We start from the raw sequence: 15,835 nt of genomic DNA on the forward strand, positions 1-15,835 counted from the left end.
CCTGGGGCCTGGGCTCCCTCCACTGCAGCTCTCCCTGCCCTCTGCCCTCTCCACTAGCCAGGGCCCCAGCTGAGCAGCCCACGTCCCTGCGTCCCCCACAGCTGGCACCAAAGGTGGCGTCTGTGGGGAGAGAAGAGTGCCCCAGCCGTGCGAGCGTGACATACTCTGGTCTCTCCCATGCAGGTGGAGCGGGAGATCGCGATCCTGAAGCTCATCGAGCACCCCCACGTCCTAAAGCTGCACGACGTTTATGAAAACAAAAAATATTTGTAGGTATTGCTGGGTCTGAAGAGCTGGGGTGGCAGAGGTGGGGGCTGTCGCTGCAGGGGCAGGTGGCCGGGGCTTGGGGAGCGCTGGGGCTGGAGGCCAGGGGTGCTTACTGCACCCCAGCAGCCCTAGCCCTGCCAGCATGAACACTGCCTGGGTAGGGTCTCAGCCCAGGCCGCTGTGGTCTCTGCTTCTTGACCAGACCAGAGACCTGCTCTGTGGGGCTTGCAGAGCCACCAGCCTGAGGCCAGCAAGGGGCAACAGGGCCTTCTGGAGGGGGCATAGGCATTTCAGGGCAAGGGGCCGGAGCACCTGGCCCTCCCCAAATGGCTACGCTGAGCCTCCTGGCCTCTGCCCGGCACTTCCCCAGCCCCACTGAGCCATGTCTCCATCCCTGAGGCTCCCCACACGAGGCACAGCCATCAGGCTCCCGCCCTGCCTGGACCGTGTCACCCCCACAGCCGCCGAGGCCAGCAGAAATCCCCACCCTGTCCCAGGCATGCCTGGCTGTGAATCCCATCCCCCCACACCCAGCCTCAGGGAGCTCCTGGGAGTGGGCACAGCGGTCGCGCACGGGGCGGTCTCCTCTGTGCACTCTGATGGCTTTCCCATGGATGAGGGCTGCTGCCCGAGGGCTGTCTGGCCTTGAGCCCCACCTGACCCTTGCTGGTCCCAGGGCGGCATCCTGACCTGCCAGGTGATGCCAGCTGGGCGTCTCTGAGGAATCAGACATGGAGGGGACAGGGCTGGGCTGGGGGCTGCCCTCAGGGTGAGCTGGCTGAGGGTCTGGCAGAACCCAGCCACTCCCCTTCCCCCAGCAGCGACTTCCGCTCAGGCCTGAGTTTCTCGCTCAGGCCTGGGTTTCTGCATTCTCGTGGGGAGCATGTGCCGGTGGCCAGCTCCTGTGTAGCTGGGGAGAGGAAACCCAGGGGTGGGGTGTGGGGAGCCCGCCTGCCCCGCCATGAGCAGGGACACAGAAACTGTCACCAGAGGCCTGGGGGGCGGGGGCGGTCCTGGCCCTGATGCTGGCGAGGTGGACTGTGATGAGGGGCAAGGCTTCCTCGCTGTGACCTGGTGCTGGTGTGGTGGGGTCCTGGGGAGGCCGCCTTGGAGGGGAGGGTGGGGGAGTGCGGGGAGGACGGGCACCGCAGGCCAAGGCCCAAAGACAGGAAAGAGCCCAGGAGGTGGGCACGGCTGCGCTCAGGGCTTCTCCCGAGGTCTGGCCCTGGGTGTTGTCCCACCCCCCTCTGGACACCGTGTGGCCTGTGCTGAGCCTTGGGCCTGGCCACCCCCTGCCCAGAATCCCACCCTGTGGCCCCCACCACCTTCCTCTGCCGTGGGAGCTTCACCACCACGACCTCTGCTCCCATCCCCACATTGGGGCCCCGACTCCTGCCAAGACCAGCTCCTGGGACAGCTGGTCTGCCCGGTCCCCGCTCCACTCTGAGCATATGCCAAGGCTCCACTCCCTTGTCCAAGGCCCCACCCCTTTGTCCTGTGCAGCCCCTTGACATCACCACGGCCACACCTGGCCCACCACCCTCACAGGCCTCCCCCTGGAGCTGGTTCAGCCTGGGCAGAGCGGCCCCCAGGCAGCTGCATCCAGCATCCCACGGGCCTCTCACCAGGAACCAGCCCCTCAGGACCCTCCATGTGGCTGAGACCCCATGTTGGGGGGTGCTGGGAGCCCGCCAGGGTAGGAAGGGGAGGGCCACACCAACCTTTTCCTCACCCCCTCCCCATGGCCTTCACACCTCCTGTCTCCCCCTCACAGTGGCCCAGATGGTCCCTGGGCCCCTGGAAGCGGCTCTGTGGTCTCCCTGCTTGGTGCCCGTGCCACTGAGGTGCAAGGGGACCACAGGGTGTGAGGGCCAGAGCAGGCAGGGCAGAGCCCCAAGGCCACCCCATGCACTGCGCCTTGGCCCCAGCACCCGCCACACTCAGCCTGCGGGTTCCAAACTCTCCCTGGCTGCTGTGCCCCCAGACCCATCCCTTCACCCGCCCCTCTTCCCCCACCCTACCCCAGGCTCCTTGCAGACTCATTTGAGGCCCACCCCCAGGAACCCAGATGTTTGAGATCTGCCGTCATCAGGGCTCCTCTCAGCTGCCTCCCCAGCCAGTGGGAGGATGGGGGCGGCCTGCAGAGAGGCTGGCCAGGCGGTGGCTGTGGGAGGCCCTGGGATGAGGAGGGGCGGCTGGCAGCCACAGCTGGGCGCACTGGTGGCCCCGTCTCCTGCAGGTACCTGGTGCTAGAACACGTGTCAGGTGGTGAGCTTTTCGACTACCTGGTGAAGAAGGGGAGGCTGACGCCTAAGGAGGCTCGTAAGTTCTTCCGGCAGATCATCTCTGCTCTGGACTTCTGCCACAGCCACTCCATATGGTGAGCCCCAGCCTGGTGCCCCCACGCTCCAGGGACCCCACCCCCCAGGGTGCTACCGCAGATGCCCCTGTGCCCCAAGGACTACAACCCCTAGTGTGCTATTCCGAGGTGCACCATCCCTCCATTAGCTGCCCCTCAGGCACACCGTCCCCCGGCCATTAGCTACCCCTCAAGGGCACCGTCTCCCCCCTTAGCTGCCCCTCAAATGCACCGTGCCACACCAGGTACTGCCCTTCCCCCCCCACAGGAACATCAACCCCTGGCACCCCCCCCCTTTCCCCTGAGTGGGCAGTGTGTTGGGAAGGTTTCTGCCTGGTGCCCACCAAGGGCTCTGGGAGCCCCTCGGCCTTTCCAGGGGCCATTGCTTGCATCCATGCGTGCCTGGGGGCCCTAGCTTGGCCTAAGGCTAGAGCAGGTGTGCTAGGGAGCAGGAGGGGGCAGCAAGGAGCCTGCCAGGGGGCAAGAGGGCATGGCAGGAGAAACAGGGATGCCTGACCAAAGGCCAGAGCCAAACGGACCAGGCAGGCGACTTCTGATTGGCTGCCTATGACATCACCAGGCTGGGCTGCCATTGGCCCCTCTGTGTGATTGGCGTTTGGAGAGGCAGTGGGCTCTGGGCAGGGGGTCTCCAGGGTGCGGAGGTGCTCAAGGCAGAGACTGGCCCTGTTCAGCCTCAGCGCCCTCCTCCCCAGCCACAGGGATCTGAAACCTGAAAACCTCCTGCTGGACGAGAAGAACAACATCCGGATTGCAGACTTCGGCATGGCGTCCCTGCAGGTTGGCGACAGCCTGTTGGAGACCAGCTGTGGGTACGTGGCCTCTGCCCCTGCTGGCTCTGCACGGGCTGGGCTGGGGGAAGGGGAACCGGTGGGCACCCCACAGGCAGGCCCCCCCCAAGTACCTGAGCCTCCCGGCACCCCACAGCCTGGTGGTTTTGGGGAGACAGGCCTCTAGGCTCAGTAAGGGTAGGGGTACCGCCCTGGCCCTGGCCCGCCTGGGTGTGAGGCTGGGACCCGCTTACATGCCCCTCTCCTGGGGACCCCCTGGCCCTTGCCTGGCCGAGTGGGCAGACAGCCTTGGGCATAGTAGAGACTCAGCACCCCACCTTAGTCTCCTCCTAAAAGCCCGCCTGGGAATTCAGGGACGTGGGGGCGTCTTGCGCCACAGCCCTGGGAGCCTCCTTGAGGGCCCTGCGGTGCACCGTCACCCCAGGGGGAGGGCCTGGCAGCGCCCAGAGCCCTGCCGCTGACCTCCGCTCTTGCCCGCAGGTCCCCCCACTACGCCTGCCCCGAGGTGATCCGGGTGAGTCGGCGCCGCCCGTGCAGCTCTGTGGGTCCTAGGGTGGCGGGGACCTGACCCTGGTGGGACCCCAGCCTGCCGCACCCCCAGGTGCTGCTAGGCCACCTGTCCCGGGGCCGACTCCCTCTGAGCCCAGCCCCGCCAAGGCCCCCGCCCTGCCCTGCGCCCCCAACAGCCCGGGCACTGCTGTCTGCAGGGGGAGAGGTACGATGGCCGGAAGGCGGACGTGTGGAGCTGCGGCGTCATCCTGTTCGCCTTGCTAGTGGTGAGACCCCGGCCCCTCCCCACCCCGGCCTCTCTCCAACCCGCCTGCCCATGCTGACCCCCGCCCGGCCGCCCGCAGGGGGCTCTGCCCTTCGACGACGACAACCTGCGGCAGCTGCTGGAGAAGGTGAAGCGGGGCGTGTTCCACATGCCGCACTTCATTCCGCCCGACTGCCAGAGCCTGCTGCGAGGCATGATCGAGGTGGACGCCGCACGCCGCCTCACGGTGCGTGCCCTTGGAGCGGGCTGGCCCCGGAGCATGGCGGGGGGGCGTGGGGGTGGGCCTGTGCCCGTGTGTGCACAGGTGCGTGGATGTGTGCCCAGATGTGTGGGTACCCAGGTGTGTGAGTAGGTGCCCAGGTTTGTGGATGTGTGCACAGGTGTGTGTGGGTGCCCAGGTGTTGGCTTGTGTTCAGGTGTGTGGGTGCACAAATGTGGGCATATGCCCGTGTGTGGGTGCCCAGGTGAATGTTCAAGTGTGCAGGGGTGCTCAGGTGTTTGTGGGCTTGTGTTCAGGTGTGTGGGTGCACAAATGTAGGCACATCCCCAGGTGTGTGTTCAAGGGTGTGGGGGTGCCCAGGTGTGGACACATGCCCGGGTTCATGTGATTGGGTGAGGGCATAGGTGTGGGCATGTGCACCTGTGGGGAGGTGTGTCCAGGTGCATATGAGCACTTGTACTAGAGTGGGGTGTGCACAGGGGTGGGGGGCTGTGTGCACAGGTAGGTGAGACCTGGCTGTAAGTTACACAGAAGCACTGGTGCTTCCCCCTCACAGCCATCCTGCTTGCAGACGCTGCTGGGGCAAGCCCCAGCCAGGGTGAATAGTTCTGCTGAGTGCCCCCCGGCAGCTGTGGGGGCTGGCAAGAGCCAAAGGTAGCCCCCAGCTGCTGGTCCCGACCTCCTCCGGGGCTGCCTGGCGTGGGGACCGCACATGCCCACTTGACAGAAGCATTTCATCCTCTGGGCTGGCCCTTCCAGGGTAGCGTTGCCCTGTTCCCAAGAGGCCACCGCCTCATACCCCACGAGCTGTCCCTGAGTCAGGGTGGAGAGAAGGGGACGTGTGGCCGTCCGGCCCTCCCAGCCTCCTGCCCGCACCTGCACCCAGCCCCGCCCCGCCGCACAGGTGGGCCAGGTTCTCCTGGCTTCAGCTCCCTCTTGGCTGCTCCCTGCTCTCCTGCCTTGGTTCCTTCCTAGAGCCACGGAGGGGCCCGGCCCAGGCAGCACAGGCACCTGGCGCCGCCCTGGCTCCAGCTTCCCTCCCTCCCGCTCTCCCTCCACTCCCTAGGCCCCTGCCCCTACCTGGAGCACCCCCCCAACCCCGGCTCCCCACCTAACTTCTCTCCTTGAGGTTTGCGTTTTCTTCTCCACTTGGGAGAGGCAGGGGCAGGGTGCTGGCCTTGAGCCTCTGGGAACGCAGCCCCTCCCCATCCTCCCCACCTTCCCCCTCCTCACTTGCCCTCACCCTCTCCTGCTCTCTCCGTGCCCCCAGCGCCCCCGCCTTCCCCCCACCTCCTAATGTGGGCTCTTTCCCTCCCTCGTCCGCACTAACTCCCTGTTTCTCTTTCCTTGTAGCTAGAGCACATTCAGAAACACATATGGTATATGTAAGTAGCTTTTCCACCCACTAATCGCCTGCTTTGCCTGTTGCTGTGGCCTGGAGGCCCTGCTAGGAAAGGCGGGGGGAGGGCGCCGGCCCAGCCCCGCGTTGGCCCTTGGCCCTTGGCCCTCTGTGGCCTGCGCTGGGTGCGGGGTATGGGCAGGACGCAGGAGGCCTCCCCGGGCTGGGCACAGGGAGAGTGGCAGGACACAGGGCCCCAGGTGAGGGCGGGCCTCCCACCCTCCCAGCCGTCCAGGCCTGGCTGCAGCTGATGACCAGGCGGCCTGCCCTGTGTCCACAGAGGAGGCAAGAACGAGCCAGAGCCGGAGCAGCCCATTCCTCGCAAGGTGCAGATCCGCTCGCTGCCCAGCCTGGAGGACATCGACCCTGACGTGCTGGACAGCATGCACTCCCTGGGCTGCTTCCGAGACCGCAACAAGCTGCTGCAGGACCTGCTATCCGAGGAGTGCGTCCAGGGCTGCTCCTGGGTGGGGCCCTTGCAGTAGGCGGCTGGGAGGGGCATGGGGCCTGGGGTGGGAGCACTGCCGTGGAGGAGCCGGCGGCCCTGCATGCCAGCGCGTCTCGCACCTCTCGCCCACTGTAGGGAGAACCAGGAGAAGATGATTTACTTCCTCCTCCTGGACCGGAAAGAAAGGTACCCCAGCCAGGAGGACGAGGACCTCCCCCCCCGGAACGAGATAGGTACGGGTCCGGGGGTGGCCTCCAGGCCGGTCCGCACGGCCCCACCGGGGTCCAGGGGCTGTCTGGCCTGACCCTCATCTGTACTCAGACCCTCCCCGGAAGCGTGTGGACTCCCCGATGCTGAACCGGCACGGCAAGCGGCGGCCGGAGCGCAAGTCCATGGAGGTGCTCAGCGTGACCGACGGCGGTTCCCCGGTGCCTGCGCGGCGGGCCATTGAGATGGCCCAGCACGGCCAGAGGTGTGTGTGCCCCGAGGCTGCTGGGCCTCCCTCCCTGGGCTGCGCGGCACTGCCGCCTGGCTCATCGCTGCCCATTGCCCTGGGGTCTTGGCTGAGACCATTGGGTGGGGCTGCATGGGCTGAGCTGGACTTAGCTGGGCTGGGCTGAGCTGAGCTGGGCTGGGCTGGGCTGGGCTGGAGTGGGCTAAGCTGGGCTGTGCTGTGCTGGGCTGGACTGGGCTAGACTGGCCTGGGCTAGGCTGGGCTAGGCTGGACTAAACTGGACTAGACAGTACTGAGCTGGGCTGGGCTGGTCTAGACTAGGCTGAGCTGGGCTGGCTTGAGCTGAGCTGGGCTGGTTTGGGCTGGGCTAGACTGGACTTGGTTGAGCTGAGCTGGCCTGTACTGAACTAGATGGCTGGGCAGGTCTGGGCTGAGCTGGACTTGGTTGGGCTAAGCTGGGCTAGGCCAGACTAGGCTGGACTAGAATGGGCTGAGATGGACTTGACTGGGCTGGGCTGAGCTGGACTGGGCAGGGCTGGGCTGAGCTGGGCTGAGCTGGGCTGAACTGGATTTGGCTGAGCTGAGCCAGGCTGAGCGGGGCTGAGCGGGGCTGAGCAGGGCTGAGCTGGGCTGGGCAGGGCTGGCTTGACCCAAGCTTGGCTGGGCTAAGCTGTGATATGGTCACACCATGCTCAGAGCTATCAGCCCAGCAAGCCTGTCCCCCTGGCCCCGGCAGTGCTGGGCCCGGCTCTGGGTGGCAAGTATGGTGTGTGTGGCCAGGGACATCACAGAACTCAGCAGTGATGAGCAGACCCGTGGCCGGAGGAAGGGCACCAGTCCCCGTGGAGCCTCTCTGGGTGGGGGCAGGGCTGGGCTGCCTGCACGAGGTCCTCAGCAAATCCTTGGAGCCGGTGTGGCCTCTTGGGGATGAGCTCAAACGTCCCTCGCCAGGTGGGGGCTTCCAACATTTGGGGACAGCCCTTGGGCCCAGGAGCACACCAGGAGGTCCAGGAGCTTGGGCAGTCTCTGGTCTGCCCTGTGGTCTGGGCCTCAGCACCCCAGGGCCCCCTCCTTGTACTGGGGATTTGGGGGTGGGACAGGCGAGGCCTGTTCTTTGGGAACTTGGGGGAAACTGTGGGGAACTGCAAGGTAGTTTGGCAGCCATCAGGCTAAACCTGTTACAGCCCCAGCCCTGGCCGGAGCACTGGTGGTCCCAGTTCTGCCGGCTCCCAGGCCATGGTCCCCTGGGAGTCCCAGGCCCTCCCCAGGATTTCAGTCTGGCCCAGCCTCCCAACTGGGGTCCCAGCCCCAGAACCTCCTTCCCAGGGCCCACTCAGCCACAGCCTTGACCCCAGGACTAGGGGGTAGCAAGGGGCCCTCCTATCCACATTCTACTACACTGGCCTTCAGTGGCCTGCATGTCATGGGTGCACCCAAATCTGCAGCCCAGGTGCCTGCCTCCTGCCTTTGTGGCCACCTCCCCGGGCTCCCCTGACCCTGCAGGGCAGGCCCCACCACCCTACTGCCTGGCCTCTGGTCAGTGGCGTGGGAGGCCACCCTCTTGGCCTCTGCTGCAGCTCCCAGGCCTGGCTGCCTGGGCCAGGGCGTGGACCATTTCAGGGCCTCTGGAAGGCCACTAGTCCTGGCATGTCCCAGCCAGACTCTGCTCTTGGCAGGGCCACCTGTGCAGCCAGCAGAGACCCAGCTGCTTGGTGCTGGGCCACACGGGACTGCTGACTGGGGACGCAGGGGTCCTGGGGGCTGGGGGTCGGGGGCTGGGGTGGGGCCGGCCAGGCCACCCTGCCCAGCAGTCACACGGTGCGGGGTGCGCCGTCTGGCCCAGCCTCCTCTCTCGCCATCTTTGTGCGCCGGCCTCAGAGCCGCGTGTTCTTACCTGGTGTGGCCCGGGCCCTGGGGGCCGACCTGTGCCCACATGTGGCCGTCAGTAACTGTGTTTTCTCGCTCTGTTCTGCTGTAGTAAAGCAATGTTCAGTAAAAGCCTGGATATCGCTGAGGCCCATCCCCAATTCAGCAAAGAAGACAGGTATACACCCCGACCACCCGTCCCCGCACCTCCCAGCCCCAGACACGCTGTCCTGCCTCAGGCCGGGCAGGCACATGGGCGGGTCTGGTGGCGGGCTGGGCTGCAGGGCCCCTGCGGCAGTGGAGCCGGCCAGCAAGCCAGGGAAGGGCCCGCGGGCTAGGCACAGGCCAAGGAGGAGGGGTGGGGCTGCTGAGGCGTGGCACGCCTACCCGCGAGGGACCACACACTGTGGCTCACAGGGCCTGGGGCTAGAGCCCCGCGTGGCCGCAGGCTGAGCTGCCCCTCCTGCCAGCCCCTGTGTTGTGTCCAGTGGGCCTCAGCGGCCCTGCTGCCCCTGGGGCCGGCCAGAGTTGAAGCCCAGCAGCCGTCCTGTGCCCACCTGCAGGAGCTGAGGAGGGCAGAAGGTGCCGTCAGAGGGGCCTCTGCCCGGGGCCAGTCTTCCGAGCCTGGGCAGGTGGCGCCGTCTCCCAAGGCTGTACCACGCTGGCTGCCAGTCGGGCCTCTTTGAGCCCTGGCCCTGCGCCTACCTGTGACCCCCACCCGTGTGCCCCCACCCTGCCTGCCCTGGTTGCCCTCAGGGCTGGCGCCATCTTTCCTGCCCCTGCCCCAGCAGTTGTAGCTCAGCATTCCAGCGGCTGCCTGGCCAGACAGGACCGGGGCTCAGTCCCTCCACCTCAGGGCTTCCGGCGCCTCTTCTGTCTTCCTCCTGCCCAGTCACGAGCTCTGGGCAGGCTCGACAGGAACCACAAGTCCAGGGCCTCACTGGTGGCTGCTGCCACCATGAGGGTTGTCCGCAGCTCGCAGCTCAGGCCTGAAAGCTCTGGGTCCAGTCCCAGCCCTGGGTGCCATCCTGACCCAGACAGGCTGGGTTGGGCATGGGGTCCCCGCCGCCTCCCTGCCCCTTAGCTGTGTCTGGTGAGGGAGTTGGAGGGTTGTCGCCGTGGGGCCCAGTCCCTGGGTGTCCAGGTGTCCAGGAGCCAGGTGTGGCCAGCGTGGCGCTCTCCATGGTCCAGGACCTGGGCCGTAGTGTGGACCAGCGAGGCCCCTCGTGGCCGGCTGGCGGTGGGCAGGCCTGGCGGGCAGTGCAGGGCGGGCTTTTACTCTTCTCTGTCCTCTTCTCTTTGGTGGCTGCCTCGGCCCCTCCCTGCACTTCCTTCCTCCAAGGATGGCAACTGCCACTGTCCGGGTGTGTGGGCGCCGGCTCGTCCGTGCAGTGTGGTGGAGCGACACACGGCCATCCTGGTCCCTGCATGGGGGTGGCGGCCGCACACCGGAGTCTCAGCCCGGCACACCGGGCCAGGGCCTTCCTCCTGCTGTGTCAGGTGTCAGGCCGAGTAGGGCAGTGGTGGGACAAGGCCCTGCCTGGGCCCTCCTGGTTGTGAACAAGGGGAGGGCTGGCCGCTGACCCAGGCATCCCTCACGGGCATCTAGGACGTGGAGGACCAGGCTGCAGGCCCTGGGAGAGCTCAGCCGTCGGGGTGGGGAGGAACTTGGCAGCAGGGGCATGGGAGGCTGGAGGCAGCAGGAGGCCTGGAGCAGAAGGAGCTGGACACAGGAAGCTCACAGGAAGCCCCCGTCTGTCCCCTCGTCCCTCTGTCCACCCCCACGCTGGATGGTCCCTTGCTGCGGCCGTCTGATGCCACATTCTGTGCTGTGCCTGGGCTGCTGGCATGGGGTGGCCCCCACACGTGGGCTCTGATGGGGGCCCCAGTGGGGCTGGGCACAGCCAGGCGCCCTGGGTCCTCCTGGAATTGGCAGGGTGTGCAGCAGGACCCAGGGCCTGGAGGCTCTTGGCCTGGGCTCCAGGCCTCCTGGAGGGTTTACCTGGGGGGAGCAGAGCCCAGTGCCTGATGCTCCGCTGCCCCCTGGCTGAGCCGTGGCCCTGTACCTTGTGACCTCCAGGTCTCGGTCCATCAGCGGTGCCTCCTCAGGCCTTTCCACCAGCCCACTGAGCAGCCCCCGGGTGAGTAACCCCCCCCCCCGCCTCCACCCAGCCCGGATCCTCACAGGCCCCAACCCTGCCAGTCGGCGTGTGCCAGGGAGGGGGCAGGCCTCCGCGGACCCTGGGAAGCAGCCCCAGGCACACCCCCCCACGCCCGAGCTCCTGTGGCGGCTGCTGCTCTGTGGCGCGGGCTGCTTTGCTAACTGCACGCTCTTTTGTTTTTTGTTTTGTTTTTGTTTTCTTGTGTGTCACTTGTTTTCTTTTGTGGCGAACCCTCCTGCCCATGCCCGCCTGCCTCTCTGCCTGCCTCCCCACCCTCCCGCTCCCGCCCGCTTCTTTCTGGTCCTCCTGTGCTATGTGCCTGTGGGGGACTGGGGTGCACGTGCTGCGCGGCTGCCCCCATCCCGCTCGCTCCCTGCGCCTCCCTGTAGCCTATTAGGAAGCTTGTCCTGCCCCCACCGCCCCCCGAGCTGCCCTTTGTGGCCCGCCCCCTGACCACCTCCGCGGAGCCCGAAGCTTGTGGGAGCGCCTCGAGGCCCGGATACGTCCTCCCTCCGCAGGCCACCCCGCGGCCCGACCCCAAGACCCAGACCTTGCCGTGCAAGGCCAAGCTGACCGACAAGCCTCTGCAGGGCACCAAGTCCAACCCCTTCCCAGCCAGCACCCTGGCCCGGTCTCCCGCCGCCGGCCTTTGTCCCCAGCTGGCACCACCCCTGGGCCCACCTGCCCTGCGGGTGCCCCCCCGGCCCCCAGCCACTGGGGTTGAACCAAACACCAAATCTGTCCCCATCATACAGGTGACCCCTCACCCCTCACCAAGGGGCAGTCCCCTCCCCACCCCCAAGGGGACACCTGTCCACACGCCAAAGGAGAGCCCGGCCGGCACGCCCAACCCCACGCCACCGTCCAGCCCCAGCGTCGGAGGGGTGCCCTGGAGGGCGCGGCTCAACTCCATCAAGAACAGCTTTCTGGGCTCACCCCGCTTCCACCGCCGGAAACTGCAAGGTGAGTGTCTGCCCGGAGGCACCAGAGCAGGGCTGGGAGAGAGCAGAGGCTGCCCCAGAGAGGCCCCCCAGCAGTGCCAGACCAGTCCGCAGGGCCTGCAGCTGCAGGGGTGGCTTGGGCCTGCCCATGGCTCACTGTCCCAAAAGCGTCCAGCCACAGCCTGTTTCCTACCTGCCGCACAGGCTGGCACCCCCTCCAGACATTCTGTGTTCCCGAGTCTACCCACTCCATGTCCTGGGGCCAGGCACACAGCAAGGAGAGCTGGCCGAGGGGGCACTGCCAGTCAGGAGGCCCCCATGTGTGGGCACCAAGGGCCAGCCAGTGCTGCTGGAGAAGGCACAGCCGACTTCAGCACCAGAGGCGGGGACAGCTCCCCCTTAGCCCCGGGGCACCACGGCCAGTGGAGCCTCTAAGGTGGCCAGGAGCTGGGTCGGGACCGTGTCCCTGGGGCTGTCCCAGTGTGTGGGGGTGGACTCCTGATGACCCTGACCTCGGCGCAAGGTGGCCGGGGCAGGGGAAGGATGGAGTGGTCACCAGGCTTTCCCTCCTGTTCATCCCATGTGCACAGTTCCGACGCCAGAGGAGATGTCCAACCTGACCCCAGAGTCGTCTCCAGAGTAAGTGGCCCCTGCTGGAGGCCTCCTGGCACCTGACATTGGGCTGGCCGGGGGAGGGGCACAGAACCCTTCCCCTGTGGCCGACGGGGCCTCCTCCACCTGGCTCCACCTCCCACTGCGGGCAGGCCCGTCTCGGCCACTGAGTCTGTGAACTTCAAATACCCAGCAGTGAGGGGAAGGCCAGCCAGGAGAGGAGCCCCCAGCTCTGCTGAGAAGCTTCAGGCCTCAGGAGAGCCTGGGGTTGGCTGGAGGCAAGTGGGGGGTACGTTGGGCAGAGTCTCCCCAGGGCCTGAGCTCGCCAAGGGCAGAGACTCAGGGTCCATCCGGTCTCAAGGAGAAAGCAGCCTGTGTTAGGAAGAAAGAGGCAGCCCTGGGGCAGCAGGCCTGGTGGGAACACGTGTGCAGGGGCGGAGCAGAGCCACCAAGCTGAGGCCTGGCCCCGCCGCCTTTCCGAGCCGTGAGAGGTGCCACTGCAGAGACTCCACAGCACCCAGGTGCTGCGATGCCCTGGGGGCCACTGTGACTGGCGTCCGGGCAAAGATGTCCCCAGAGAGACCCCTTCCCAGTGCCCAGACCCTCTCCCTCTCCTCCACAATGGCCTTAGTCACTGGGCAGTGTCTCCGTGACCAGGCGACTGCTGGCGTACACATACGAGCCTGCAGCGTGACCCCAGGCCAGGCAGCTGCAGAGGGCGGTGGCCAGGCCCGAGTCACTTCACAGGAGACCCCGGGAAACGAGGTGTGGGCAACTGTGGACTAAGAGAAGAACCTTCATCCTGCTGCTGGCTTTAAACCAGGGGCCCCTGTGGAAACTGCTCAGTGCTAAGCCCCAGGAGCGGCATCTGCAGTCTGTGCCAGGATCCAGTCCCAGTGGCCTTTCTGCGCCGGTCAGGCCGCCCTTCCAGCTGGGTGCCTAGGTCGGAGGTGTGTAGGCATCATCGCAAGCCCAGAGGCACAGGGCTCAGCAGACTTGGGAACCCTCTGCCTAGGCCCTGACATTGCCATTTCTGCTGCTACCAAAAGCTTTCATGAACAGACTCATAATTCTCTTCCTCAGAGAAGGCGCAAAACATCAAAGCCAGGAAGGGGCTTTGACGCCGCTGCAGCTGCCTGCGCTTCTCCCTCCCCCACCTTGAGACGGCCTGGAGGCCCTGACCCCTCCCGAGGGCCCGGCGTGGACGCCTCCCACAGACTCTCTTTGGTGACGACTCGCTTGCTGGGGACCCGAGACAACCCCCAGCCCCAGCTGCCGCCAGCCCCACGTCAACCGGGCACCTCAGAGGAACAGAACCAACGGGCTGTGTGTGCAAGGGAGGCAGTGGCTTCAGGAAGGGGCACGTGCGGTTGTTTGGGACATGCAGGGCTGCCGGCTGGACACTCAGGGCTGATGTCCTTGAGTCTGAAGCCCTGGCTGGAAGCCCAGGCAGCTTCCAGGTTGCAGCCTCAAGGGGCGTTCTTTCTCCAGGAAGACCGAACCTGGTGGATGCACCACCCTGTGAGGAAGGGTCCCCCGCCAGACTCAACAGGCGACTGATTTAAGTTCGTCTCATCTAAAAATCGCTTCGCAGCAACACCCATACTAGCATCCGGCCAGGCTGTGCACTGTCCACCACGTGGGTGCTGGAGTCACAGCACAGGCCCCTCACCCCTCATCAGCCTGGCCTCCCTGGGCCCTCCGGCATCTTTCACACATGGGACTATTTTTGCCAAATGCTGCACCCCCGGGCCTCAGAAAGCCACGTTTGTGCCATCTTTCCTGTCTCTTCGTCGGGCAGAACGTTGACCATGCAAAATCCCATCTGTGCTTCCAGAACTGCCTGGCTGCCCCGTGCACTTCCTGGCTCCAGGTCCTGGCATAGGGGGAAGGGGGTGAGGTCAGGGCCAGAGCTGGCCCTCGGAGCTTTGAACCCAGGACAGTCAGCCAGCAAGACCAGCAGGACACTGAGGCGGTGTCGAGGGGCTGAGCGATGGCTGGGCCCGGTCCCCGTGCTTGTCTAGTAGGACTCCTGGGCGTCATGAGGATGGCCACAGTGGCCAACGAGGCACTTCCAGGAATGGGCAAGGGAAAGGGGAGTTGAGAGGCCGCTGGGAGGGGCCTCAGAATCAGTCGGGAGACGGCACCGGGCACCACTGAGCCCCAGCCCTGCTGGCCCCTCCTCCCGGTCCCTGCCTCTGCCTCTCCATGCAGCACCTGGTTCCACCTCCAGGCAGCAGCCGCATGGGACACCGGCAGCGGGAGCCACCACTGCGAACCCCCACCCCGGTGCGCTCTGCCTGAGAGTCTCAGGGGCTGTGCTAGAGGCACCCCTGGCCGTGGTCCTCATGACTGGGCTTCCTGGCTCCCTTGTTGGTGGGTGGGGTTCGGGTGCCCTCGAGCTGGAGAGCAGAGGGCCTCTGCGCGTTGGGGTGAGCCTGCCAGCAAGACAGGAGCAGCCTTCTGTGGCCTCAGAAGCGCCTCCCCGCTCTCCTGTTGGAAGCGAGTTGCAGGCCCCGCCTGCTCCTGGGGGTGGGTGGCACAGGTGACTTCAGGAGACCAACTTGAGCCACCTCTCACAGGAGCCTTGGTGAGGAGGGCTCACCTGTGGAGGGACATTCCTAGACTTGGGAGCGAGTGGCAGGTCGGCAGCCGGGCCAGGGGTAGGGAGGGGTGTGGGGCGGCTAGGCGGGCTGGGCAGGTGGGTGGTGCCAACCGTTGTCACTGGGCCCTGCGTCCAGCAGAGGAAGTGATGTCAGTCAGGCCTGCCAGTCATGAGGTTAGCAGCACTGCCCTGGCCTGGGTTGGGGACCACCCACTGTGGTGGCATCTGGGAGCCAGGGTCTGCGTGGCTGTGGCAAGCCCTGAACCACCCTTCCACAGCCAGCCTCAGAGGTCTGGAAGTGATCTCTACAGGCTAGGGACCGGCCCTGCCAGGCTGGAGCCACAGGGAAGCCACATGACCACACGTGCTAAACACAGGAGGGCAGCCCCGGGGTGCTGAGGCTGCCCTGTCTGGTGGGAGGGCACGCAGCTCCCAGTGTCTGTGCCGTACTTGTCCTGCCACTGCCTGCGTACAGCTCCCTGGTTTTCCCAGCTCCAGGCTGGGCACCTCAGCCAGGATGCCACTGGGCACCTGACTAGGGCTCAGCCAGAAATGGAGGCGCAAGGCCAGGGGCAGGGGTCACCCCACTCCCCTCTCCTTTCCTTCCCAGTGGGGTCTCCAGCGAGTGCTGCCTGGACACAACTCTAGGGAACCAAGAGGGGCCAGTTAGGGCCATGGAACCTGGCTGGGCCATGGGCCAGGGTTAGGGCATGAGGGCTTGGATAAAGGTTGTGGTCAGGGTCAGCGTTGCTAACGGTGATGGTCAGGGCATATGGGCTAGGGTTAGGGCGTCGGGGTCAGGGCATATGGGCTAGGGTTAGGGCGTCGGGGTCAGGGCCATGGGTTCTGGCTAGCACTGCGGAGACGGCCGTTTCCATCACGCAGGAATTGAGGATTCCACTGTTCCAGCCCCAGGTT

At 66.1% G+C, this 15,835-nt stretch overlaps 1 protein-coding gene across 6 annotated transcripts in view; it reads left to right on the top strand.

Moving 5' to 3' along the window:
* The window catches only part of BRSK2 (BR serine/threonine kinase 2), a 65,246-nt gene that overhangs the window by 41,071 nt on the left and 8,340 nt on the right, over positions 1–15,835 (top strand). For 3 of the 6 annotated variants that reach the window (XR_004053746.1, XM_030918975.1, XM_030918973.1), the window contains exons 3-16: positions 184–269; positions 2,507–2,647; positions 3,340–3,456; positions 3,916–3,949; positions 4,143–4,211; positions 4,290–4,436; positions 5,784–5,815; positions 6,110–6,274; positions 6,413–6,510; positions 6,599–6,749; positions 8,710–8,775; positions 10,678–10,738; positions 11,515–11,722; positions 12,291–12,339. Coding sequence is in view for 4 of the 6 variants with exons in the window: in XM_030918975.1 (XP_030774835.1) it covers positions 184–269; positions 2,507–2,647; positions 3,340–3,456; positions 3,916–3,949; positions 4,143–4,211; positions 4,290–4,436; positions 5,784–5,815; positions 6,110–6,274; positions 6,413–6,510; positions 6,599–6,749; positions 8,710–8,775; positions 10,678–10,738; positions 11,515–11,722; positions 12,291–12,339 (1,424 nt within the window). In the remaining 2 variants the exon portion in view is untranslated. The remainder of the gene's footprint in view (positions 1–183; positions 270–2,506; positions 2,648–3,339; positions 3,457–3,915; positions 3,950–4,142; positions 4,212–4,289; positions 4,437–5,783; positions 5,816–6,109; positions 6,275–6,412; positions 6,511–6,598; positions 6,750–8,709; positions 8,776–10,677; positions 10,739–11,514; positions 11,723–12,290; positions 12,340–15,835) is intronic. The other 3 variants (XR_004053747.1, XM_030918976.1, XM_030918974.1) reach the window with 1 other exon arrangement.

The sequence above is a fragment of the Rhinopithecus roxellana genome, chromosome 15 (genome assembly GCF_007565055.1).
Source record: "Rhinopithecus roxellana isolate Shanxi Qingling chromosome 15, ASM756505v1, whole genome shotgun sequence".
Classification (NCBI taxonomy): Eukaryota; Metazoa; Chordata; class Mammalia; order Primates; family Cercopithecidae; genus Rhinopithecus; species Rhinopithecus roxellana.